General features: G+C 32.7%; 2 protein-coding genes across 4 annotated transcripts in view; one reads left to right on the top strand and one right to left on the bottom strand.

Annotated features, from left to right (window-relative positions):
• The window catches only part of LOC105317392 (p53 and DNA damage-regulated protein 1), a 78325-nt gene that overhangs the window by 41609 nt on the left and 9211 nt on the right, over nucleotides 1–27505 (bottom strand). Inside the window, exons 1-4 of one of the 3 annotated variants that reach the window (XM_066067200.1) lie at nucleotides 24445–24510; nucleotides 23656–23802; nucleotides 22031–22131; nucleotides 21509–21948 (exon numbers count right to left, since the gene is read on the bottom strand). In XM_066067200.1, the coding sequence (XP_065923272.1) occupies nucleotides 21857–21948; nucleotides 22031–22131; nucleotides 23656–23802; nucleotides 24445–24506 (402 nt within the window). In that variant the 5' untranslated portion in view covers nucleotides 24507–24510 and the 3' untranslated portion in view covers nucleotides 21509–21856. Of the gene's footprint in view, nucleotides 1–21508; nucleotides 21949–22030; nucleotides 22132–23655; nucleotides 23803–24444; nucleotides 24511–27505 lie in introns of those variants that run through there. The other 2 variants (XM_066067199.1, XM_011414031.4) reach the window with 2 other exon arrangements.
• LOC105317389 (neuropeptide FF receptor 2) lies at nucleotides 14810–17072 on the top strand. Its single transcript, XM_011414024.4, has 2 exons — nucleotides 14810–14929; nucleotides 15264–17072. Exon 2 carries the CDS (start codon nucleotides 15272–15274, stop codon nucleotides 16403–16405), a length of 1134 nt encoding a protein of 377 aa, XP_011412326.3. The 5' UTR covers nucleotides 14810–14929; nucleotides 15264–15271; the 3' UTR covers nucleotides 16406–17072.

Below are 27505 nucleotides of genomic sequence, written 5' to 3'. Positions count from 1 at the left end.
CGCTTGACGTCTATAAAGCGATGCATCATAGGACCTTAAAACTGCGTATGGAAATTACTACCATTGAACAAAACGTAGTTCTTACCTTGAAATGCAAACTATTGCACAGCACCTTGATTAATAAATCTAATCATATAATGTGACATTGCGACTCAAATAGTACTTTTTGTAATAAGATCAAGTTTATTCAACACATTTAACAGCTTTTTACGGCATTTAAGGTGTTAACGTATTATCCATTATTATTCAGGATTACCGACCATGCTCGAGTGTAAACAGTATTAAAACACTACTGTGATATACAGTAGATTTGGACTTAACATTCTCTCTGATAGTTTTTTTTAAAAACAAAGGACAGTACTCGGCATATATCCAATGCATATTTCTGTCACGTGAGAGACGCTCAGATCTAGAAATTAATAACAATATAAATGACTAATAGGCGAAAAAAGAAAAAAACCCGGACGTGTTATACATTACACGTCGATATATTCAAACGGTAAAAGTGAACCTTAGAAAAATAAGTAAACAGACATTTACATCTTAAAGTGTCATTAAGATAAACAATTTTGCTGGACCATGCAAAGAATATAATTTAAACAATTTTATGCTTCATCTCGGTTTTATTATTTTCGATCAATGTAATAAAAGGGCTTTTCAACAACGCGTGGAAAAGTTTATAAAAATCAACTCAAATATGATTTAAAGTTCGTGTCAAATTATGACAAAGTAAATGCTTGTATACTAGTGCCATCGTTACATTGTTCTCTACAAGACGGTCAATTTCCTTACGATACACTCTGGGTGTACAGAGACTGAACCATTTCCGGTTCATGACATAAAAGAGCTGCAGTTGGATATCATACATGGTGCTTTGGTGCATGTGTTACAATCATAAACATTGTTACATAACACTGTTCATACTGTGCATGATTGTGGCCGCAGAGTTGTGTCTGTCTTAACTTTACAAGGATTTTGTACGTTTGATGTAGAAGTAAACAAAGCTTATCTTTATTTTATTTGAAACAAGAAATATGCACAGAGCCAATAACTCACCTATTGTTTCGAATTGTCGCTAACCTATAAACGAATAAAGACTATGATCATAAAGGCGTCACTTTAAGATATTGCCAAAATTGATAGCAACAGTGACAAATTGTTCTTTGAGCAGTTTTGCAGGTAAGATACCTATTTTATAATGAATTATAAAAAAACTGATGCGTATAGCTTGAAACAAAATTAACTCTGCAAAATGGGATTTGGTTTAAGGTCAGACGACGCGTTCCCCCAGCATCTTTTTTGTATCTCCTCGTTAGAAAGAGTTCCAAATAAACATGATTATTTTTATAATGATTTTAATAATGATCAAAATTTACTTGTATATGGATATATGCCTAGATGACCGAGTGGTTAGAGCCGTGGCCGCTCTCTGCCAGGAGCGTATGTTCTAGAGGTTGTGAGTTCAAAGCCCGGCCAAATATAGTGAATTTCGCTGTGCTGTATTATTTATTTATTTTTATATAAGCAATTCAAGTGTATTTTCAAGAAGAGTATGTAGGAAATTGCACTATCTAGTATTTTACAGAAATGTATATTAATGTATCCTAATTTTTTGCAAGAACGCTTGTCAGAGTAGTAGTAAACCATTAACAAATTCCTGGAAAATGTTATAAAAAGTTGAGGAACGTGCCGTCTGACCTTATCTGGATAGCTTTGGCCAAAAATTACATATACTGACGTAACGACGTTGATTGTATTAGGCACATTTAGATATAACCATGTTTAAAAATAGTATCGAACGATTGTATTTAAGATTTGACTCTTCTTGCACGTTTTTATATAAAAGAGAAACAATAAATTGAGGAAACACAATCATATCGAACAATTCAACAAATATTAATTTACGCATATTATCATATTTCTATTTTTAAGGTACCCGGAATGACCTTAATTCAGAAACTTGATTATATATAACATACGAGAAAAAATTCACCAATATCTCCAACATCCTCAAAAATGTTGAACGTCACAGAAAATGGTGAGCAATTGAACTACACGACATTGGAAGAACTCAACAATTTAAAAGTGCATCAACGAATGCCCACTATTGTTTTCCTATTCATACATATCCCTTTTGGTGTCATTGGAAATATCGCCACAATTCTTGTGTACGGCCTCAAGTATCGTCCTTCCACCTTCAGAGTTTACCTCCTTACACTAGCTATCGTAGATCTTTTGTCTTGCTGTATTGGCATACCAGTGGAATTGGCAGACAACCTACTTCCTCTAGTCTTTTATGACGAAAAACTATGTAAAGTCGGAAAGTTTTCAGGACAAATTCTTAAAATAGGTTCGGCGTTAATCATCTTTCTGATGGCGGTTTGCAGATATCAGAAAATTCGTTGGCCTTTAAGCACCAACATTTCTACCAAATTAACTCGGAACTTGTGCATTTTTACTATGTTTGTGGCCGTTTTGTTTTCATGGCCGTTTCTTATTTTAAAAGGTACACAGTACAAACATTACGATGGGGGTGTTATTGGATACAAATGTTCCACTGATAGTGATGTTAAACACACCATCTACCCATTTGTCTACACTATCGTTACATTCGGGGTCTACATGGTTGTGTTCTTCAGCCTGCTAATCCTATATACCCTGATCATTCTAAACATCCGCCGCCATAACAAGGCAGAAGTAACAGAACACAAGATAAATCCCCGGATCACAAAGATAATGATAGCCATAACTGTAGCTTTCGTCGTCTCCTACCTTCCAGATTGTATACTGGATGCCAACTCCACTTTCAACAAAGGGGATACGATTCCGAACACACCTTTGGTAGTGGGGTCTCTACCTTTGCTAGCCAGACTTTATTTCGTAAATAACGTTGTCAACCCAATTATTTATTACATAGGGGACAAAACATTTCGAAAGATCATCAAACAAACATGTCTTCGCGTGTCCATAGTCCATCGAAGTGGAGGCGTTAGCAGTTCAAACCTCTCAGCAATGTCCGACACTTATAGAACTGAAGACTATGGTCATACTGATAGCAAACACACCAAAGCAGTCTCAAATGCTCAACCAACTTCACCGGAAAACAGCGACACACCATTGTAATAGAACCGAGGACAAAGTTTTATATTTTTCGATCAGAAGTCAGTGTCTTTAGCTTTCTTCAAATTATTTTTAGTTCAACTCAGTAAGCATGTTTTGGTGACATTTTTGTTATCGGTTTTTGATGCAGATATTGAAGCGGATGTGGATATGACTACTGTTACTGTACTAAAAGTGTTTTTTTTTTTGGAATACTAACTAGTGTTACTGATATTGTTATTTTCATAAAAGCCAATTAAATGGTACATTAATTGCTAACTTTTATTTCCTTACCTATTTTATTTGCATCGGATTATTATTGCCCTGACGTACTGTAAAATTAACGCACCTTTTGCTTTAAATTAATGAACTATCGTTTTTATATTTTATTCATTAAAAATAAGTAATGATTTTGTTGAAAGTTTGTAATCATGCGTAAATTCTGTTGGTCTAATATGTACACTTCCTTTTTTTGTTATTAAATTGTTGTTTTATCTAGGTGTTGGTACATTTAATTGCATAATTAACTATTTCTAGTAGTATTACTATTTGCATAATTACGACGAGTTTTTGTTAAACAACAAGAAGAGATGACAACACGTCGTAGTATAAAAAAAACATACCAAACAAACAAACGAACTTATTAATGTTTGCTCCAAATTTCTCGACTGAGAATTTCTGCCGAACGGTTCTTTCAATTTAACTTGCTTTTCGTTGACAACTAAAGATTTTTAATACTTATCCTATGAGGTGAAAGATGGGTATAGTGCATGATAAATATTCATTCAAACAACAAACAATTTGGATAATCAAATCTTAAATCGTCTTGGTACTAAAAACAGCAATTTCGTATAATGAAAATACGCGGAATTAAGAATAAAAATATGCATGTCAAACATTTTTTGACAAACCAAAGATCTTAATCTCTGTTCTCCTCCTTTACCCTATGAGTTTTATTTTATTGCCCTTTTATAACATCTTGGTTATCAACAAAAACCAAGTGTAGAAAAATAGCAAACATTTTCTTCACATTTCCTTAATTTAAAACTCAAATGCATCGTTTGAGGTCTATAAAGCGATGCATCATGGGACATTAAAACTGCGTATGGAAATTACTACCATTGAACAAAAGGTAGTTCTTACCTTGAAATGCAAACTATGGCACAGCACCTTGATTAATAAATCTAATCATATAATGTGACATTGTGACTCAAATAGTACTTTTTGTAATAAGATCAAGGTTATTCGACACATTCAACAGCTTTTTACGGCATTTAAGGTGTTAACGTATTATCCACTATTATTCAGGATTACCGACCATGCTCGAGTGTAAACAGTATTAAAACACTACTGTGATATACAGTAGATTTGGACTTAACATTCTCTATGATAGTTTTTTTTTAAAACAAAGGACAGTACTCGGCATATATCCAATACATATTTCTGTCACGTGAAAGACGCTCAGATCTAGAAATTAATAACAATATGAATGACTAAAAGGCGAAAAAAAAACCGGACTTGTTATTCATTACACGTCAGATATATTCAAACGGTTAAAGTGAACCTTAGAAAAATAAGTAAACAGCCATTTACATCTTAAAGTGTCATTAAGATAAACAATTTTGCTGGACCATACCAAAAATACAATTTTATGCTTCATCACGGATTTATTATATAATTTTCGATGAATGTAATAAAAAAGCAAAGTTTTTTCAACAACGCGTGGAAAGTTTGTAAAAATCAACTTTATAATTTAAAGTTTGTGTCAAATTATGACAAATCAAATGCATGTATACTAGCGCCATCGTTACTTAGTCCTCTATAAGACGGGTCATTTTCCTTACAATACACTCTGGGTGTACAGAGACTGAAACATTTCCAGTTCATGACTTAAAACAGCCGCAGTCGGATATCGTACATGCTGCTTTGGTGCATGTGTTTATAAACATAGCTACATAACACTGTTCATACTGTGCATGATTGTGCCCGCAGAGTTGTGTCTGTCTTAAGTTTAAAGGGATATTGTACGTTTGATGTAGAAATAGACAAAGCTGATCTTTATTTTATTTGAAACAAGAGTTATGCACAGAGCCAAATAAATCAACTATTATTTTAAATTATCTCTAACCTACCAACGAATAAAGACTATGATTATAAAGGCGTCGTTTTAAGATATTGCTAAAATTGATAGCAACAGTGACAAATTGTTCTTCTAGTAATTTTGCAGCTAAGATACCTATTTTATAATAAATTATAAAAAAAACCTGATGCGTATAGCTTGAAACAAAATTAACTCTGCAAAATGGGATTTGGTTTAAGGTCAGACGACGCGTTCCTCGAGCATCTTTTTTGTAACTCCTCGTAATAAAGAGTTCCAAATAAACATTATTTTTTTTATAATGATTTTTAAAATGAATAAAATTTACTTGTGTATGGATATATGCCTAGATGGCCGCGTGGTTAGAGCCGTGGCCGCTCTCTGCCAGGAGCGTATGTTCTAGAGGTTGTGAGTTCAAAGCCCGGCCAAATATAGTGAATTTCGCTGTGCTGTATTATTTATTTATTTTTATATAAGCAATTCAAGTGTATTTTCAAGAAGAGTATGTAGGAAATTGCATTATCTAGTATTTTGCAGCAATTTCTGATAAGGTATCCTAATTTTTGCAAGAAAGCTTGTCAGAGTAGTAGTAACAAATGTTATATAAAATTGAGGAACGTGTCGTCTGACCTTAACTGGATAGCTTTGGCCAAAAATTAAATCTACTGATGTAACGGCATGGATTGTGTTACGTACATCTTCATGCTAGATATAACCATGTTTGAAAATAGTATCGAACGATTGTATTTAACATTTGACTCTTTTTGAGATATGAATAACAGGTTACTAGGATCTATTTATAAGGTTAAATAAAATGTTTTCTCCAAATCATCTTGCATGTTTTTTTATATAAAAAAGAAATAATAAACTGAAGAAACACGATCATATCAAACAATTTAACAAATATAAATTACGTATATTATCATATTTCTATTTTTAAGGTACCCGGAATGACCTTAACTCAGAAACTTGATTATATATAACATACGAGAAAAATTTGACCAATATCTTCAACATCCTCAAAAATGTTGAACGTCACAGAAAATGGTGAGCAATTGAACTACAAGACATTGGAAGAACTCAACAATTTAAAAGTGCATCAACGAATGCCCACTATTGTTTTCCTATTCATACATATCCCTTTTGGTGTCATTGGAAATATCGCCACAATTCTTGTGTACGGCCTCAAGTATCGTCCTTCCACCTTCAGAGTTTACCTCCTTACACTAGCTATCGTAGATCTTTTGTCTTGCTGTATTGGCATACCAGTGGAATTGGCAGACAACCTACTTCCTCTAGTCTTTTATGACGAAAAACTATGTAAAGTCGGAAAGTTTTCAGGACAAATTCTTAAAATAGGTTCGGCGTTAATCATCTTTCTGATGGCGGTTTGCAGATATCAGAAAATTCGTTGGCCTTTAAGCACCAACATTTCTACCAAATTAACTCGGAACTTGTGCATTTTTACTATGTTTGTGGCCGTTCTGTTTTCATGGCCGTTTCTTATTTTAAAAGGTACACAGTACAAACATTACGATGGGGGTGTTATTGGATACAAATGTTCCACTGACAGTGATGTTAAACACACCATCTACCCATTTGTCTACACTATCGTTACATTCGGGGTCTACATGGTTGTGTTCTTCAGCCTGCTAATCCTATATACCCTGATCATTCTAAACATCCGCCGCCATAACAAGGCAGAAGTAACAGAACACAAGATAAATCCCCGGATCACAAAGATAATGATAGCCATAACTGTAGCTTTCGTCGTCTCCTACCTTCCAGATTGTATACTGGATGCCAACTCCACTTTCAACAAAGGGGATACGATTCCGAACACACCTTTGGTAGTGGGGTCTCTACCTTTGCTAGCCAGACTTTATTTCGTAAATAACGTTGTCAACCCAATTATTTATTACATAGGGGACAAAACATTTCGAAAGATCATCAAACAAACATGTCTTCGCGTGTCCATAGTCCATCGAAGTGGAGGCGTTAGCAGTTCAAACCTCTCAGCAATGTCCGACACTTATAGAACTGAAGATTATGGTCATACTGATAGCAAACACACCAAAGCAGTCTCAAATGCTCAACCAACTTCACCGGAAAACAGCGACACACCATTGTATTAGAACCGAGGACAAAGTTTTATATTTTTCGATCAGAAGTCAGTGTCTTTAGCTTTCTTCAAATTATTTTTAGTTCAACTCAGTAAGCATGTTTTGGTGACATTTTTGTTATCGGTTTTTGATGCAGATATTGAAGCGGATGTGGATATGACTACTGTTACTGTACTAAAAGTGTTTTTTTTAAGGAATACTAACTAGTGTTACTGATATTGTTATTTTCATAAAAGCCAATTAAATGGTACATTAATTGCTAACTTTTATTTCCTTACCTATTTTATTTGCACCGGATTATTATTGCCCTGACGTACTGTAAAATTAACGCACCTTTTGCTTTAAATTAATGAACTATCGTTTTTATATTTTATTCATTAAAAATGAGTAATGATTTTGAAAGTTTGTAATCATTCGTAAATTCTGTTGGTCTAGTATGTACACTTCCTTTTTTGTTAATAAAATTGTTGTTATATCTAGGTGTTGGTACATTTAATTGCATAATTAACTATTTCTAGTAGTATTACTATATGCACAATTACGACGGGTTTTTGTTGAACAACAAGAAGAGATGACAACACTTCGTAGTATAAAAAAACATACCAAACAAACAAAACGAACTAATTAATGTTTGCTCCAAATTGCTCGACTGAGAATTTCTGCCGAACGGTTCTTGCAGATCTTTAACTTGCTTTTCGTTGACAGCAAAAGATTTCTAATACTTATCCTCTGAGATGAAAGATGGGTATAGTGCATGATAGATATTCATTGAAACAACAAACAATTTAGACAATCAAATCTAAATTCATCTTGGTACTAAAAACAGCCATTTCGTATAATAAAAATACGCGGAATAAGGAATAAAAATATGCATGTCAAACATTTTTTTGACAAACCAAAGATCTTAATCTCTGTTCTCCTCCTTTACCCTATGAGTTTTATTTTATTATCTTTTTATAACTTCTTGGTTATCAACAAAAACCAAGTGTAGAAAAATAGCAAACATTTTTATATTTTCTTAATTTAAAGCGCAAATGCATCGTTTGAGGTCTATAAAGCGATGCATCATGGGACCTTAAAACTGCGTGTGTAAATTACTTCCATTGAACAAAAGGTAGTTCTTAACTTGAAATGCAAACTATGGCACAGTACCTTGATAAATAAATCTAATCATATAATGTGACATTGTGACTCAAATAGTACTTTTTGTAATAAGATCAAGGATATTCGACACATTCAACAGCTTTTTTACGGCATTCAAGCAGTAAATGTATTATCCATTATTATTCAGAATTACAGAACATGCTCGAGTATAAAGATTATTATAACACTTCTGCGATATACAGTAGATTTGGCCTTAACATTCTCTCTAATAGTTTTTTTTAAATAAAGGACAATATTCGGCATATATCCAATACATATTTCTATCACGTGAGAGACGCTCAGATCTAGAAATCAAAAACAATATGAATGAGTAATAGGCGAAAAAAAAACCGGACTTGTAATACATACGACGTCAGATATATTAAAACGGTAAATGTGAACCTTAAGCCCCTTTCACTATTGGCGTGCGAGCAGAAGCGACCAAATATTCGTGCGACCGAAAAAATTTGATATGAATCGTCAACTGTTGCCGAAATAATCGCATATGAAAAAAGTATTCGTACGAATTTCGCACGATCTAAGCGAGCGTTGTGCAATGTAAACGCATCGAATCTTGCGATATATCTTGCGTCTGTATGCGACTGTTGTACAATGAAAGCAACTGTTGAAAGATAATACGATATTAACGCGCGAGAGACTAGGTGATCGGACGATTGAACGTGCGCCAATGTGATTGGACGTGCGATTATGCGTTCCATGGTACGAATGATCGTGCGAGTCAGAGGGGGTATATACACCGCCCATATTCAGTAGACATACTGTAGCTGAAAGCGAGAAAAGATGCCGCCCAAGAAGAAACAGATATGCAGCAGCATTTATAATTATACCTCAATATGATTATTCTATTATATCTGATTGGTCTAAAAGTCACGTGACAGGGAGATGTCATAGGAATGAAAAAGCCAATATGAGCATACGATGTAGTTTATGAAAGAAAAGTGAGACAGTTAAATGGGAAATCAAACAATCACGACGTTAATGTTGCGACTGTTGAAAAGTCTAACATAATTAGAAATCAACGTATTTTGTGTAATCATATGTTGGTTGGTATAATAAAACGTTTATTGCATTAATGTTCAGGGAATATGAAGATTTATTCCCCAGAAAAAAACAAATTTCTCTCGGGCGATGCCCTCGGGAAATATGATTTTTCTTGAGGGAAAAAATCTCCATACATGTATTTCCCTCACGATCATGCAATAAATGTATATTGTGAATTTTGTTCTGAAACAGAGATACTTATATAGGGTATATATACTTGTAGGAAAACATGACATATTGAGGCTAATAAGTCGTGCAATGATAGTAAAACGTTGCAAGATTACATGAGACACGTTGAGCAACAGTCTCACGGTCGCAAAACAGACGCATACACACCAGCGATTTATCTTACGATCTTTATAAATCGTGCATCACTCTTGCGAGTACACAAAACGTTGTAAAACGTTCGTACTAATGTTCGTGCGTTGCATTGCGATAATTTGGATCGCGTTCGGTCGCGTCTGAATAGTGTGCATGTCCACTATTCAGAGGAGACTTGATGCGACCAGTAAAACGTATGCAACAAATGCGAGAGCTCGTGCAACGTAAGCGAGGGCTCGTGCAACGTATGCGAGAGCTCGTGAGCAGCTAAAAAATTTCGATCGCAAAGTGGTGTAAAGTGGTCGTGCGCCAATTGTGAAAGGGGCTTTAGAAAAATAAGTAAACAGCCATTTACATCTTAAAGTGTCATTAAGATAAACAGTTTTGCTGGCCCATGCCAAAAATACAGTTGTATGCTTCATCTCGGATTTATAATTTTCGATCAATGTAATAATAACGGCAAAGTTTTTTTTTCAGTAATGCGTGGAAAGTTTGTAAAAATCAACCTCATGATTTAAAGTTTTTGTCAAATTATGACAAATCAAATGCATGTATACTAGCACCATCGTTACATTATCCTCTTTAAGACATGTCATTTTTCCTTACGATACACTCTGAGTGAACAGCGACTGAACCATTTCCAGTTTGCCTTCGTGCATGTGTTACATTTATAAACATAGTTACATAACACTGTTCATACTGTGCACGACTGTGCCCGCAGAGTTGTGTCTTTCTCAACTTTACATGGATATTGTACGTTTGATGTAGAATTAAACAAAGCTTATCTGTATTTTATTTGAAACAAGAAACATGCAGAGAGTCAAATAAATCACCTATTGTTAAGAATTGTCTCTAACCTATAAACGAAAAAAGACTATTATTATAAAGGTGTCACTTTAAGATTATACTAAAATTGACAGCAAAAGATTACAGGAAAACAGTGACAAATTGTTCTTCAAGTAATTTTGCAGGTAAGATACCAATTGTATAATAAATTATAAAAAAAAATGATGCCTATAGCTTAAATCAAAATTGACTTTGCAAAATAGGGTCTGGTTTAACCGGATAGCTTTGGCCAAAATTAAATCTACTGATGATATGCCATGGGTTGTATTACGTACATCTTTATGCTAGAGATAACCAGGTTTAAAAATGGTATCGAACGCTTATATTTAACATTTGACTCTTTTTGAGATATGATTAACAGGTTACTAGGATCTATTTATAAGGTTAAATAAAATGTTTCCTCCCAATTATCTTGTACGGTTTTATATAAAAAAGAAATAATAAACTGAGGAAACACGAACATATCGAACAATTTAACAAATATTAATTTACGTATATAATCATATTTTTTTAAGGTACCCGGAATGACCTTAATTCAGAAACGTGAGTACATATAACATACGAGAAAAATTTGACCAAACTCTTCAACATATTCAAAAATGTCGAACGTCACACAAAATGGTGAGCAATTGAACAACAAGACATTGGAAGAACTCAACAATTTAAAGGTGCATCAACGAATGCCCACTATTGTTTTCCTATTCATACTCATTCCCTTTGGTGTCGTTGGAAATATCGTCACAATTCTTGTATACGGCCTCAAGTATCGTCCTTCCACCTTCAGAGTTTACCTCCTTACACTAGCTATCGTAGATCTTTTGTCTTGCTGTATTGGCATGCCAGTGGAATTGGCAGACAACCTAATTCCTCTAGTGTTCTATGACGAAAAACTATGCAAAGTCGGAAAGTTTTCAGGACAAATTCTTAAAATAGGTTCGGCGTTAATCATCTTTCTGATGGCGGTTTGCAGATATCAGAAAATTTGTCGGCAATTCAGCACTAACATTTCTACCCAAATGGCTCGGAATATGTGCATTTTCACAATGTTTGTGGCCGTTTTGTTTTCATGGCCGTTTCTTATTTTAAAAGGTACACAGTACAAACACTACGATGGGGGTGTTATTGGATACGAATGTTCCACTAACAGTGATGTTAAACACACCATCTACCCATTCGTCTACACTATCGGTACATTCGGTGTCTACATGTTCGTGTTCTTCAGCCTGCTAATCCTATATACCCTGATCATTCTAAACATCCGCCGCCATAACAAGGTAAAAGTAACACAACACAAGATCGATCACCGGATCACACAGATAATGATAGCCATAACTGTAGTTTTCGTCGTCTCCTACCTTCCAGATTGTATACTGGATGCCAACTCCACTTTCAACAAAGGGGATACGCTTCCGAACACACCTTTGGTAGTGGGGTCTCTACCCTTGCTAGCCAGACTATATTTCGTAAATAACATTGTCAACCCAATTATTTATTACATAGGGGTCATAAAATTTCGAAAGATCATCAAACAAACATGTCATCGCGTGGTCTACGTAGTCCATCGAAGTGGAGACGTTAGCAGTTCAAACGACTCAGCAATGTCCGGCACTTATAGAACTGCAGACCATGGACATACTGATAGGAAACCCGCCAAAGCAGTCTCAAATGCTCTTGCAACTTCGACGGAAAACAGCGACACACATGTGTAATATATCCGAGGACAAAGTTTTTTCAAATGTTTTTTTTATTTTTCAATCAACAGTCAGTGTCTTAAGTTTTCTTCAAATTATTTTTAGTTTCTGTCAGTTAGCATGCTTTTGGAGACATGTTTTTTTGGGGTTTTTTTTTTTTGGCATTTAATGCAGTGTCTCAGATTTTGAAGCTTCAAGCAGTCATTGTGTTTACTTTTCTAAAAATTATTTTTTTTAACCTCAGTTAGCATGTTTTGGTGACACTTTTATTTATGTTATTTGATGCAGATATTAAAGTAGACGAGGGTATGACTACCGTTACTGTTCAAGTGTTTTAAACAAAGAAATACTAAGTAGTGTTACTGGTATTGTTATTATCATAAGAGCTAATTAAATGGTATATTATTTGCTAACTTCTATTTCCTTACCGATTTTGTTGTATCGGATTACTGTAAATTCTTTATTTTACGCGAGTACTGAATTCCGCGATTGGACCGTTTTGCATCAAATCGCGAGAATATGAAATCGCAAACGCCGAATTTTTATCATAACTCTATTCAGTTTATATCTATCCGTAAAATAAAAGCGAGATTTTGAAATCCGCAGGATGTACTTTTCGCGATTTTACGCGAATATAAATTCCTCGCGATTAATTTGGAATCTACAGTACTGTGAAATTAACGAGCCTTTAATTTTGCTTAAAATCAATGTACAATCGCTTTTATATTTTATTCATTTTAGATAAGTGATGATTTTGAAAGTTTGTAATCTTTTGTAAATTTGTTTGTCTAATATGTAAACTTCTGTATTTTTCTTTTTTCACAATTTTTTTACCTAGGTGTAGATACAGGTATTTACATAATTAACAATCCCTAGTAATATTACAATATGTACTATATGTACTATATGTACAACACTATATGCTTTCTAAAAAAAAAAACTTACCAAGGGTAAACAAACGAAATAATTAATGTTTGCTTCAAATATGCTCGACTGTGAATTTTTCTGAACGGTTTTCTTCAGATCTTTAACTTGATTTTTGTTGACAGCTAAAGATTTTCAATACTTATCCTCTGGGTGAAAGATGGGTAGATAAATATTTATTCAAACAATTTGGACAACAAGGTCTTAATTCATCTTGATAATTATATAATGAAAATACGCGGAAGTAAGCAGAAAAAACATGCATGTCAAACATTTTGTTGACAAATCTAAGAACTTAATCTCTGTTCTCCTCCTTTACCTTCTGAATTTTATTTGTTACCTTTTTAAAACATCTTGGTTATCAACAAAAACCAAGTGTAGAAAAATAGAAAACATTTTCAAATTTCATTTATTTAAAACGCAAATGCCGTTTGCATCATTTGAGATCTATAAAGCGGTCCATTATGGGACCTCAACATCAAAACTATGTATGGAAATTACTACCATTGAACAAAAAGTAGTTTTTACCGTGAAATACAAACAATGCAATAATCAAGCACCTTGATTAATAGGTCGAATCATATAATGTGATATTGTGACTAAAATAGTACTTTTTGTAAGTAGATCAAGGTTAGTCGACACATTCAACAGTATTCTCTTTTGAGAAGTGGATAGGCATAGCCTTCATCCACTTCTCAAAAGAGAATAATTCAACAGCTTTTTACGGCATTTAAGCGGTTAACGTATTATCCGTTATTATTTAGGATTACAGAACATGCTCGAGTGTAAATATTATTAAATAACTACTGCGATATACAGTAGTTTTTGGCCTTAACATTCTCTTTGATTGTTTTTTTTTAAATAAAGGTCAATATTCGGCATATATCCATAGCATATTTCTGTCACGTGAGAGACTCCCAGAACAATAGGAATAACAAATAGACGAAAAAAGGAAAACGGACTACATTTGACGTCATATATATTTAAACGGTAAAAGTCAATCTAAAATAAAATTATTAAACAACCATTTTCATCTTAACGTGAATTAAATGATAAACAGTTTTGCTAGACAATGCAAAGAATACAATTTTATGCTTCATCTCGGATTTATTATCTTCGATCAATGTAATAAAAAAGCAATTTTTTTCAATAATGCGTTAGAAGTTTGTAGATATAAAGTTTTTGTCAAATTATGACAAATCAATTGCATGTATACTAGCACCATCGTTATGTTATCCTCTTTAGGACGAAATGTGTACAGCGACTGAAACATTTCCAGTTCATAACATAAAAGAGCCGCAGTCGGATATCATACATGGTTCTTTGGTGCATGTGTTACATTTATAAACATGTTACATAACACTGTTCATACTGTGCAGGGTTGTGTCTGTCTTAACTTTACAAGGATTTTGTACGTTTCATGTAAACAAAGCTTATCTTTATTTTATTTGAAACAGGAAATATGCACAGAGTCAAATAAATCACCTTTTGTTAAGAATTGTCTCTAACCTATAAACGAATAAAGACTACGATTATAAAGGCGTTACTTTAAGATATTACTAAAATTGAAAGCAAAAGATTACTGGAAAACAGTGAAAATTGTTCTACTAGTAAATTTGCAGGTGAGATACCTTTATTGTAATGAATTATAAATATTGTATTCACGTTTTTGTGCTTTATTTAGTTTTTAGAGGATAGCTAAGTTCTTGAATATGTCGAGACTTTCTCTGTCTTTTTTTTGAAAGAATGCAGGGATGATATTCAGTATATTTTTTATCTTATGACACACACTTTTTTAATATTTTTTCATCAGAAAAATGGCCATAACGCAATATATATATTATGATAGTTTAAAAATTGTACGATGTTTTTCAATTGCAATTCTTGTAGATTAAAAAACAAAGAAAATATAGCTGTTTTCCTTTTATGAAATATCTACGATTATTATTTTTACAGCACGCAGTATGTCAGTACCGTATAACACAACAACTACCGCCATCTTTGAAACCTTAGAAGAACTCAACGATAAAAAAGCACGTCAGCGAATGCCCACCATTGTTTTCTTGTGCATACTTATCGCGTTTGGTGTCATCGGAAATATCGTCGTGCTCGTTGTCTACGGCCTTAGGTACCGTCCATCTACCTTCAGATCTTACATTTTGACCCTGGCAGTTATAGATCTATTGTCTTGCTTAATAGCCATGCCAGTTGAACTTGTAGATAATCTTTATCCACTTCAGTTCTTTAGCGAGGAAGTGTGTAAAGGAGGACGATTCTTGGGACATGTTTTCAAAATTGGATCTGCATTAATCATCTTAGTAATGGCAGTTGGTCGGTTTCGTAAAATCTGTCGGCCTTTCAGCAAACAAATTTCAATAAACCAGGCTCATTTTCTGTGTGCTTTAGCAATGGGTCTTGCAATTTTATTTGCCTGGCCAAATGCAATAGTTCAAGGCATGCGTAAACACTACTTCGATGGTGGCGTCATCGGGTATGACTGTTCCGTGGATGATGACGTTTCAAAGACAATTTATCCATTTATTTATGCAATCGTTCTTTTCACTGTTTATATTTCTGTGTTCAGCAGTCTGGTTACATTGTATACACTCATCATTTTAAGAATTCGTAGTCATAATAACGCGGAGCAGAAGCTAAAGAGAATGAAAATCAACCCTCGGGTTACAAAAGTTATGATAGCCATTACGGTTGCCTTCATAGTTTCATACATTCCAGACTGTATCATGGATGCGAATTACACATTCAACCAAGGAAACACGCTGCCCTCCACGCCTCTCGTACTTGCACTATTACCTTTATTGGCCAGAGCTTACTTTATCAACAATGTAATAAATCCTTTAATTTATCTCATAGGCGAAACAAAGTTTAGAAAAATCGTAAAGCTATCGATGATCTGGGTCCTTCGTTCTTTACAGCGCCGAGATACTGGTGATGTATTTGCAGCGTCTTTCAGTGCATCCGACACTTTCCGAACTGAAAGAATGGCCACGTACCATAAGACAAGTTCAAGCAATAAATCACAGCCATCTGGAAACCACAGTGGTCAGGTCCGGCAAGAAATTTCGCTAACAAACACTTAAACTGACAACTCTAGCTATGAAAATGTCCACTGCTTTATGTATTACATCATTATATATGATAGTATTTATGAAAATATAAATGATATGCTGTTGTCTCACTGCCATTCCAATAAAGGAAATCATAAAGACATAAAGTGATACAACATATGATGCAATTTCCTTATTCTAATTTAAACAAACTCTAATGACCTATGAGCTTAATTGGATTCTTGCATTTTTTAAGATTTTTTTAAAATTTAAATTCAACATGAAATGATCAGTTATCAAGACATTTTTATTTAAATCATTTTGATTTGATGTAGAATAGAGTTTCTGACAAACAAGGGATGGTATATAAAAACAACGATTTTACAATACGCAATTGATGAAACGAATCCAGAAAGGTATACCCCAAAATAGATCTTATCACTTATGTTGACGGTTTCCTCCCGTCCACCAACTACCCCTCCCCCTCCACGCCAACCACCATAAAGAGGAAACAAAAATGTAAACAGTGCTAGTTTAATTGTTTTAGACTACTTAGTAGGATCTTAAATATTAGATTTGTTTTGATATTTCAAACATAAGATCAACATCACATTCTATCTATAAATGTTACTTCCCAATTGCTGACTTTTTGTGTGTTTTTGACTTTGCAGTTTTAATAAACAATAAAATACGTGTATAAGTCCAGATATACTTCGTGCAGAACACCGTGCTATTTAAAAGTTTACACAGTGAAGATATTATCGTAAAACTGAAATAACTTGCGCATCACTATGATGATTATAAAGTCTGTTATCAAGTGTTTTGAAGCTCACTTATATATCTCAACTTTCACCTTGACCGAATTGATGAGACACTTAAATAATCTATGGTTGCTTTGTTGGCTGTGATCATATATGTTTACGTACATGCATTGTACACTCTCTGTGATCAATTATTGTTATAATAAGCTAGTGCTTTGGTGTTAGTTAGCTATGATATACAGTGATTCTCAAATCGCATTAGTACATCAATAAATATGATGTCAGCAATGATTTACTTTATTAAGCATGAAAAAAAGAGCAGAAAAAAAAGAATGGATGAAATTATTTAATTATCTTGCCAATATTTTCTACCCAGTTAAATTTACTTTTAATTTAAAAAAAAAAAAACCTCTTGTATTCTATGTGATGTATTTTGTAAATAATTTTTTTAAGTTTTCTCTTCAAATGCAAATTCTTTAAGTATAACATTTATCAAAACAATATGAAAGGACTGCGAACGATAGCATTGTCTAGCCGCCTAACTAAAAGTCATTTTTTGATAATTGTCTAATTAAATTTATTTTTCATAATAATGTAAACATTAATGTATATTTTAAACATAAATGATTTGTTAAAAAAAAGAGAGATAACTATGTATTTTGGGTTAAAAGCTCATTTCATAATGAAAACTAACGGAAAACGGAATTTTTTTTTATAAAACATCCCCCCCCCCCCAGTGAAACAAAAATTCCTTTTGAGGGTTTTTTTATATTGTTTTTTTAGCATATTTATACCAAAGGGTTTGTTGTTTCACGGGGGGGGGGGGGGGGGGGGGGGGGGGGGACATATGTCTACAGACTAAAATCCATTCCAAAAAAAGCATTTTGCTTTGTAAGGTTTCAAAATATAATTAACAAATATGAATTAAAATGAAAATTAACTTTAATATCCAACGTAAACATGTGATTATTAAGTTTTTATTCACATACTGGCCACTAAATAATATTTTCCTTACTCATAGCAACCGATTTCAATGAAAAAAAATTTAGACCCCGCGTTAGCCAAACTTTTGTTTAAAAAATTATTTATTTGATTACAAATTTTATTTTGATAAAAATTGATTAGGATTTCTTTATACTTTTTAGTAGAAAACTTAGTTTTTAAATACCTGACAAAAATTCCAAAATATTTGGATGTAAAATGTAGGCGGGAAACGGGCGTTAGCGTTCGCAGTTCTTTCATTTTGGAACTTTATAACATTTATATTTTTAATAAATATATGTTAAATTAATAAAAATATGACGTCTGAACTTTCAAACACATTTAAACTTAAATGTTGTAACTAAAATACTTTGTAGTGAAAAGTGTTAAAGACAAGCTTTGGTACAAAAAAATAATTCATTTTTATTGAACAGATCCTTTTCTTGAATTTCTAGATGTTTTAACTTTTCTACAGAAAATAAATTTGCTAATACTAGTGCAGCTGTATCATAACCAGTTTGCATTCTAGAGTCATATTGGTTAACATTTCTCTCCTTATTCACTTTTGTTTGTTTAAATTGCAAGAATGGGGTTTAAATTATTCTGGAAGATACAAATTGTATAGAGAACTAAGATAAATATTGATAAGTTTAGGCAAACCTTTATAAATAGAGGTCTCAGGTTTTCAGTTTACAATTTGTTCACCAATGTACTGTAGTGATTTTCAATTTCAATAACAATGAACCTATGTAGAAATCAGAGAGTCTGCTCTTAATAGGAAAATGGTGATTAGCATTGTTTTGATATTTGTCCAATTTGAAATTAGAAATGATTGCACAAGATGACCAAGTGCCAAAAATAATTTAAAAATAAATAATTAGACATGTGTCATTGTGTTAACATCTTTAACATCAAATGGTGAGATGATGAACAAAACATGACAGTATATTACTAGTAACTTCCTTTGATATTTTAAATATCATCATTTTTTGTAGATGAGAAAGAGGAAAGGGAATCCACTATTTATCAATAAAACACACACATTCTACAAATTGCCATTAAGCTTAAAGTAGTTGAGAGTGAATTTGCCACAATCATCTACATTTGTCATTTCAATTTTCTCCAAACAAAAGCAAATCAAAACTGGTTCCTGCGAGACATATTTTTCCTTAATTTCCCCAATGATTCAAAGTCAATATCATTATTATAATATCATATACCAGTACTTTGAACCCATTCATTAATAGATCAAATTTACATCACCCTTTTTTCTTAATTTGAAAAACATGATAAGATCACAACACAATTCCTTTACTACTAAACATTAGCATTGAAATTCAAACTTTTGTCATCCTATCGATTGACATGTACAAGTATTCAAAATATGAGATAAAGATGTATTTGTTCTGTCCATTAATCTCTTGTGGACGCCTCTCTGCAGGGGAATGTTCAACAATGGAATTTATCTAAACAGCATGGTAATAAGATCATTTGCTTTTAGTTTAATTCCAGCATAAAATGATACAGCATTCCCTGTCTAGACTCCAGATTTTTACACAATAATATGTCCTGTAGCTCTGACTACCACCAATAATTTCCTGTTATTGTGAACAGCAGTTTACAGCCTGATCTATTTCCTTGTAGACTCTATATAAATGGTAATCAATTACTGTCCCAATGTTTGTTAATGGTATAATGATGGCTTAATATGTGTCCACAGATATGTGATAAATAATTTAAATTATAAAAAAAACGAAGAAACATAAACCCCACAGCAGAGAACAGAGGTTCAATCATTCCTTTTAAATCATCAAAATGAAGCCTATTTTTTTCAAAATGATATGTACTATCATTGCCAATCCGCAATGATAATATGATTAATTTATATTTTACAAACAAACACATAGATAAGCTAAATCTTTATCAGTCTATATTAAACTGATTATCCATAGCATTTAATAACTGACAATATTTTTGTGATAAGCTCAGTTGGTGACCCCATGCTTTTGTTCATTTTCTCATCAATCATCAAATCAACATCACTTCCTTTGAATTCTATCCACTGCATATTTTGAAAGAACAAAACACATGTCATAAAACCTAATCCACTGCTGAGGGCTATGGCACATCCAATGCAATTCCATTAAAAACTAATATTAACAAATCAGGTTTAAGTCATACATGTATACTTCCAATTAAGCTTAGCAGCTTGCACCATAAGATCATGAACAGCTTCTCTTTAAATTTGATTGTTACTAAATATTGGATAACTTGTTTCTTATAATATAAAATCAATGGCTAAAGGAGAACTAAGAATCTGTTTCACTTTTAAGACAACATTTCATATCGTATAATCATGCTATCTGTAGATTGAATATTACAAGCTGATGGTAACATTAAATACCACACCCAGAGAAAACCAATGACAAAAGCTCTCAAACTTTATTTATTTGAAAATTTCAATTATCAGAGAATTTTTTATGACCTAGCTTCTATGCTCAACACAAGAATAACTGTATATCATCGTTTCCCCTTCAATTTTGTCATACGAGGAGCTCTTGACCCACCTCTGTAAATAATGTATAATAAGTCAACATAGATTTACCTCCATTTGCTTTCAAATCAACTGTTAATTTTATAATAATGGAGGCAAATACTATCAGTGTTGCATGCTGCAAACATGGATATTTACCCAAACATCAAGGTGAACTAGTTCATATTTCTCTTATACCAAATCTAGGTGATTTCTTTATTTCATTCACAGCCTTTGGCTGACATATTAATTTTGGACACTGCATCTGTACACTGTACCAATTGCAAAGGTATTGCTACATGTACATAAACCTAACTTGTTGCCATGGATGTTTCTGTACATGTTTTGAAATTTTTAATTGCATTTTTTACTAAATGACCAATAACAACCAACCGAATACCCTCTTCAAACCTCATCAGAACTCCAAACTCAGGAAAAAGAGGAGCTATAAATTTCACAAATCTGGCTGAGGATTCCTAAAATGGTCATCCTTATTAAACACTCAGTTTGTCTGCTAAATGTCAAGAGTAGAGAAGATCTAACATAAGGGAACCCTTGACCAAAGAATCACTAATTTCATAATTTTTGTTAATTAATTTTTTGCTCATCCTTACCATGGATACATTTCAGAATCAATATTTTGCCTGCTATATGTCAAGAAGTCAGTGGCAATAACTGGAAAGAGGGGACAGTGAATTTTACAGATAAGTTCCCAGTTCTCTAAAATGCTACAAACCACATACATGTATTATGGTTATGATTCCTGGGCCTTTTTTTTTGAAAAGCTGAAAATATTCAAAACTTCAAGACCAAAAATTTATGTACAATGTACAATGATGAAACAACACAAACTGTTATAAATCAGCTGAGTGTATCATTTATTCTTTTTAAATATTTTACTGCAAGCACTATCTTTTTTAAAATATCAAAAGATAATCAATTTTCTATATAATCAATGATATTTTCTATCAATTGCACAAAAAATTAATCTAAATTTCACAAACAAAAAGGAGACAAGTTAAAATTTCCACATTAAAAATCCAGTACAATCCTCCTTCTAAACATATAAGCATAATCACATATTACTGCATCTAGATTCACACCTCTTTATGTGTTTTGATTGCATGGCAACATGCACTTATTTATAAGACATACCAAAAGGGAAAAACAGTTGTTTATTTAAGTACTGATTAACGATTGACAAGCAAGTTAAACAGTACTTCTCAGAAGCAATGCCTTGCAGTTAAATTGGTTCTCTTTCCTCATGGTAGACATCCTTGCATGCTTAAAGAGAGATAATCCTACAAAATGTTGTGTGGCCAACTATATGACGACAAACAAGTGCAAACAAGAATTCTAATATGTGTTGACCAATATTCTTACCTTTTTCCAGCAGCAGCTTTGTTTCTTTAGATGGCATCTTGATAAACATATTGCCAAAACAGACCCACTGTTTTGTTGAAGTTTTATCTTTTTGTAGTACCCTGCAATACATTGTTATCAATATATTGAATATAGCATATAACATATATACTGCTTGATATAAAAAAAAGTCTAAGAAACAGTTGAAAATGGTACAATAATTTTAAAAACAATATAATTTTAATGTAATGATAATTTTGAACATGAACATGAACATTTAAATGATGTCACAGGCTTATCATTTGACGGTTGAACTACTGTAAACACAAGAAAACAGTTATGTTAATAATTCTGAAAGAATTGCCTTTCTCAAAGGGAAATATGAGTAGTAAACAGCAATGTTAAAAAGTTCACAGGAATACGAACTTGGTTGTTACATGATCAAATCATCTAAAAAGCCCTTCAACCAAGCAAGTTCATATCCAAATATCAAATACACATGTTCCTGATTAACCCTACATGTACTTCTGCAATTTTAAAAACGTATCTGTATCATTTCATTAAACAAAACATTTCTAGAATAAGACTGTGGTTTTTTCAGTATGATGTACCGGTAACTAGTTAGTTGTCCACTAAAAGAAGTTGAAAATAATGCTGGCCTCTACTAAAACTCTGTGTCAATTATGTAAGCACATGCACATAATGTTAAACAAGTTTCTATTACCCAAAGAGTGAACAGCCAACAATGCTAGACATGGTGATGAAGTTTAATCACATTATAATGTGCATGTATCTGATACATCATACGGCAGTGTTTTGGTAAAGTCTGACCAAGAGTGAGCCATGGGGAGAGAATATATGGTTCAAATGTGTAATTTATTCAAGTCTACTATGACCTTCACATTTGACCTAGAAATATGGTTCAAGGTCACTGCACACCCTTTACATACAAACACTCTAAATATGAAGTAAGACAAAGATGGAGTAATGGGAAAGAATATATGGTTCAAATAAGGGCTTTTTTTACAGAGTTCTAACATGACCTTTAACTTTTGACCTAGAAATTTTATTTAAGGTTTTTAGATACTTTACCAACAAGCAATCTTTTGGGGAAGTATGACTAAAATGGAGTTATGGGAAGAGAATATATGGTCCAAACAAGTTTGACAGTGCTCTGACTTGATCGCTGAATTTGATCTAGAAATTTTGTTTAAGGTCTCTATACACTTAACCCTGTTAAAGTCTCTCTGTGGAAGAAATATGAGTGAGTTGGGTTTAGCAGTTAGAATATATGGTCCAGACAAGAAATAGTTGCTTACATGTAGTTCTGCTATGACCTCAATCATAGACTTAGAAACTTGCTTCAAGGTCACTGCACACACTTTACCGAAAGGTTCTCTGTGAGTGAAATGTAAAACGGACTGGGCCACAGGAAAAAAAACCCTGGACAAGTTGTATTGAATAGACAGACGGATGGAGAATGGACAGAGAACCTGACAGACTATATAAGGTGACTGCAGAGAGAGGTCCTTAAATAATGATACAAATTAATAGACATGATATAGAAAAAAAATTGAAATAGGAGTAAGAAAGCCGACAACAACAAAACACTTCTTCTGAGTGAACCAAAATGATCATGAACAAACCTGATAGCTTCTCTGCTCTTTTGCCTTTTTTTGTCGAGTTCTATCATGTGTTGCTTGCTGGTCAGAATTTCCTCTGCCACAGCTTCCACCTCTGACATGTAATTGAGGATAAAATCTGTTTCATTCTTCTCTGCCATATTTCCAGACCTAAAAAATAATCAGAATTTACGAAATAATTAAAATTCTTTCTATAAAGGCAAAGGGACATAGCAAAATCTTTGATATAAGGCTGACTTATATGTGTGACTGTCAGATTTGTTCGAATACCAGTATCATATAATATTTTGATACCGAAAAATACTGAACCTCGGTTCAATATGTTATGCAATATTATGAACCCGGGTTCAATATATCTCTGCAAAATATTGAACCCCCTATTAAATATTTAACCCCAAGTTAAATATATTATGGCCGCAATATATTGAACCCCCTCTAATTCTTAATTATTGCTATTGGAGAGGGGGCTCAAAATATTATAGCCGCAATATTTTGAACTCCCTCTAATTTTTATTGCTATTAGAGAAGGTTCAAAATATTATGGCCGCAATATTTTGAATCCCCCTCTAATTTTCATTGCTATTGGAGGGGTTCAAGACATCGCAGCCATAATATTTTGAACCCCCTCTCCAATAGCAATGAAAAAAAGAGGGGGGGGGTTCAAAATATTGCAGCCATTATATATTGAACCCCCTGTGCAATGGGAATTGGAAATAAGTACGGGGTTCAATATATCCTCAGGTTCAAAATATTATATGACACCAGTGCCAGATAGCTCAGTTGGTAGTGAACCTGACTAAAGATTCAGGGGGCTCCAGTTCAGTCCTGGTCTGGTTCGTCATTATTTTTCCCATTCCATTACATGGGTCATTCTCAAAAAAGGTGGTATTGGGTTGTTCAAGGGCACTAGAAAGTATAATCCTTGATTTTTGCCAAGTTTCACTTTTGTGCTACCTTTGGATATATATTAGCATACATATTGGCACATAAACAGTTAATTCTAACAAAATCTTAAAAATTTAGAAAGCTTATAAGTTGATTTTTTCACATTATTTGACTGTTCCCACTCAGAGTTTGCGACTTTAAATAGGTTTTGTAAGGTAGTAAGACCATTTTTTATTAAAATAATAGGGTCAAGAGATAAAAGGTAAGTAAAATACCTCTCTCAAACAAAAAGACGAAGAAAATATATGAACAATAATTTTCAGCGAGATCAAGTTTGTCTGTACATGTTTTTATGTCCATGGTGTAACGAAACAAAATATTGGTGTGTAAGAGTTGCTATTCTCAGTAATTTGAAAGATAATTGATGCCTCCTTATTCCCATCGTATAGCTATAAACAATGATAGAAGACAAAATAGCTGAAGATGAAATTTACTCAATTTTTTTAATGATAAGTAAGTAGAAATAAATGTGTAACTTTTTATATTGTCTTTGGGCTAACAGGAAATACTTAGGAAAAAGAAATATTTAGACACTCTGGAAAACAGACAAACTATTGCTATGTGTTGTTGTAGCAGATAATATGCTCTTTTACTCTGAGGGAGCAGTAATTATTTAGCAGAGACAAGTTAATTCATAAATATGTCCTTTGTGTAACAGTCCTTGGTGTAACAAGAACAAAAAGTTACACCGTAGACTATCACTGTTATCCCAGAGACAATAATTTACATACTTTATTTTTTTGGGAAAGATATGGTGAAATTATTCAATAAATATATCACAATGTATCACATTTGTTAGTTTATGCTTATATATAATGTTGAAGCATCTGTTTGCTGTAGATCTAGATTATTTCTCAATCATGCAATATTTTGTTACTCCAAAGACACATACAATTAACACCAAGGACATAAGACCTAAAATATTCATTTTAAAATAATTCAGCATTGTCAAATCAAATCAAATTTATCAATTCAAGTATAATTAATATTGAATTTGATATTGGACTTACAGCTTGAGCCAAATTTTCCCTAAAAAATATTATTTGACTTTAAACAAAATGTGTTACCAAGGACTTTTAATGTTACACAAAAGAGTATTTCAATTCCCATGCATGTATTTCTGATAGAAAAATTAATAAAACAAGTATTGTATAAATACATTTTATGACAGATTATGCAATGTAGTATAATAAAATACTAAAATTATTCATCAACTAGATAAAATGGTGTCCATGGTGTAACATGTTGTGTCTTTTGTATAACAAACTTAAATTTTACGCCTGAACTTGTAGAGAATAACAGTAACATGTATAATATATCCACTGAAAAGTGCATTTGGTAATTTTGAATTCATTTAAAATACATTCAAGCTTTCAAAACAAATTGAAATATTTAAACTTTGATTCTTATAACAGACAATGTCCATGGTGTAGCATAAGTGTCCTTGGTGAAACATACTGGAACTAAATTGTATAAATAATTTGACTTTAGGGGCACTATTATGCACATTGATAATGATTACTGTTAAATATATGCATTCATAAGTTATAGCTATGAAAACATTCAGTTGTCTCTATTTTGAAATCTGATATTTTTGTGTTTAAATAAAGGTTGTCCTTGGTATAACATTTGGACTAACAATAGTTGTCCTTAGTGTAACATCCCTTATTTTGTTTTTATTTTCAAAGATTTTTCAAGAAATATTGAGGTTTTTTCACTTAAGATTATTTTTCATGTCACTTACAAGTGTCTCCCAAAAAAAATCAGACATTAAATGGAGAAGAAGTTTTCAGTGTGCAATACAATGTCATGAGATAGATGCATATTTCTCATTCACAAACCAAATATGAAAAATTAAGGAAAATACATTATCAAATTCTTGTTTTATGATTAAGTTTAAGAAAAACTTCAAAAAATTTAACTTTAACACCAAACCAAATGCATGAACAATAAGATTTAATGAAATTTATGAATATTTCTTATGCGTTACACCAAAGACTGTTTTCTTTTCATGTGGTTGTAAATATCATATTTTTATAGATTTTCATTTGATGTACTGTTGGCATATTTTAGCAAACAAACATCATGATATGCCCGATACAAACTATGATAAATTCAATCTGGTTGTAAGTACTTTGTTTTTAAACAAGTGGTACTTGAAAAAATCCACCTTTTTTGAGAATGACCCACATATGATATACCTGTGTGATGAAGGCTTCAGTACATTTACATGCCCATAATAGCAAAGCTGAATCTCTAAGGGCAAACTTGATTAAGCTTAACTAAGTGAACACCAGTTTACACAGGTGTGAAAAGTTGTTTGCAGTGATCTGCTGTTTGGAGACAATAAATGACAATATTTTATTCATTTTGCAATCCAAAAACTAAATTTTGAATTCACACAATACTGAAAAATAAAACAGTCCAAGCAAAAAATAATGAAGTATTTTGAACCTTGTTGTACATATATGTATATGGAGATGTAAGCTATTATATAATGTTGTAGTCTTGATTATAAATTCATTTTTATTCCATATATTGCTCTTTTTATAGACAAAGTGTAGGATATACAGTGTCCATGTATCAGTAAAAGCCCAGAATTAAATCAAAGGCCTGAAGGGCCTAAGAGTTGACTCGCTCTGAAATGTTGTCAATATTTTGAAAAACAAACTGGTTTTTTCTAAAAATAGATTTTATGACATCTCCATTCGGAACTTCTCAAATAGTTACGTTCATCAATAAGGAACAAGGTTTGCCCCATGTAAGTTGTCGAATTCATGGGCAGCGATTGAACAAAAACTACTTTGATTTGTTTTAAATTTTAAACATCAAGAAAAACTTTTAAAAATATATATGTAAAATAAGATGAGATTGTTTAACCATTTCAAATTGGCAATCACGCAAACAA

This window comes from Magallana gigas, chromosome 7 (genome assembly GCF_963853765.1).
Source record: "Magallana gigas chromosome 7, xbMagGiga1.1, whole genome shotgun sequence".
NCBI classification, from domain to species: Eukaryota; Metazoa; Mollusca; class Bivalvia; order Ostreida; family Ostreidae; genus Magallana; species Magallana gigas.
The sequence above is the reverse complement of the archived record's forward strand: the minus strand, read 5'-3'. Positions and strand labels throughout refer to the sequence as shown.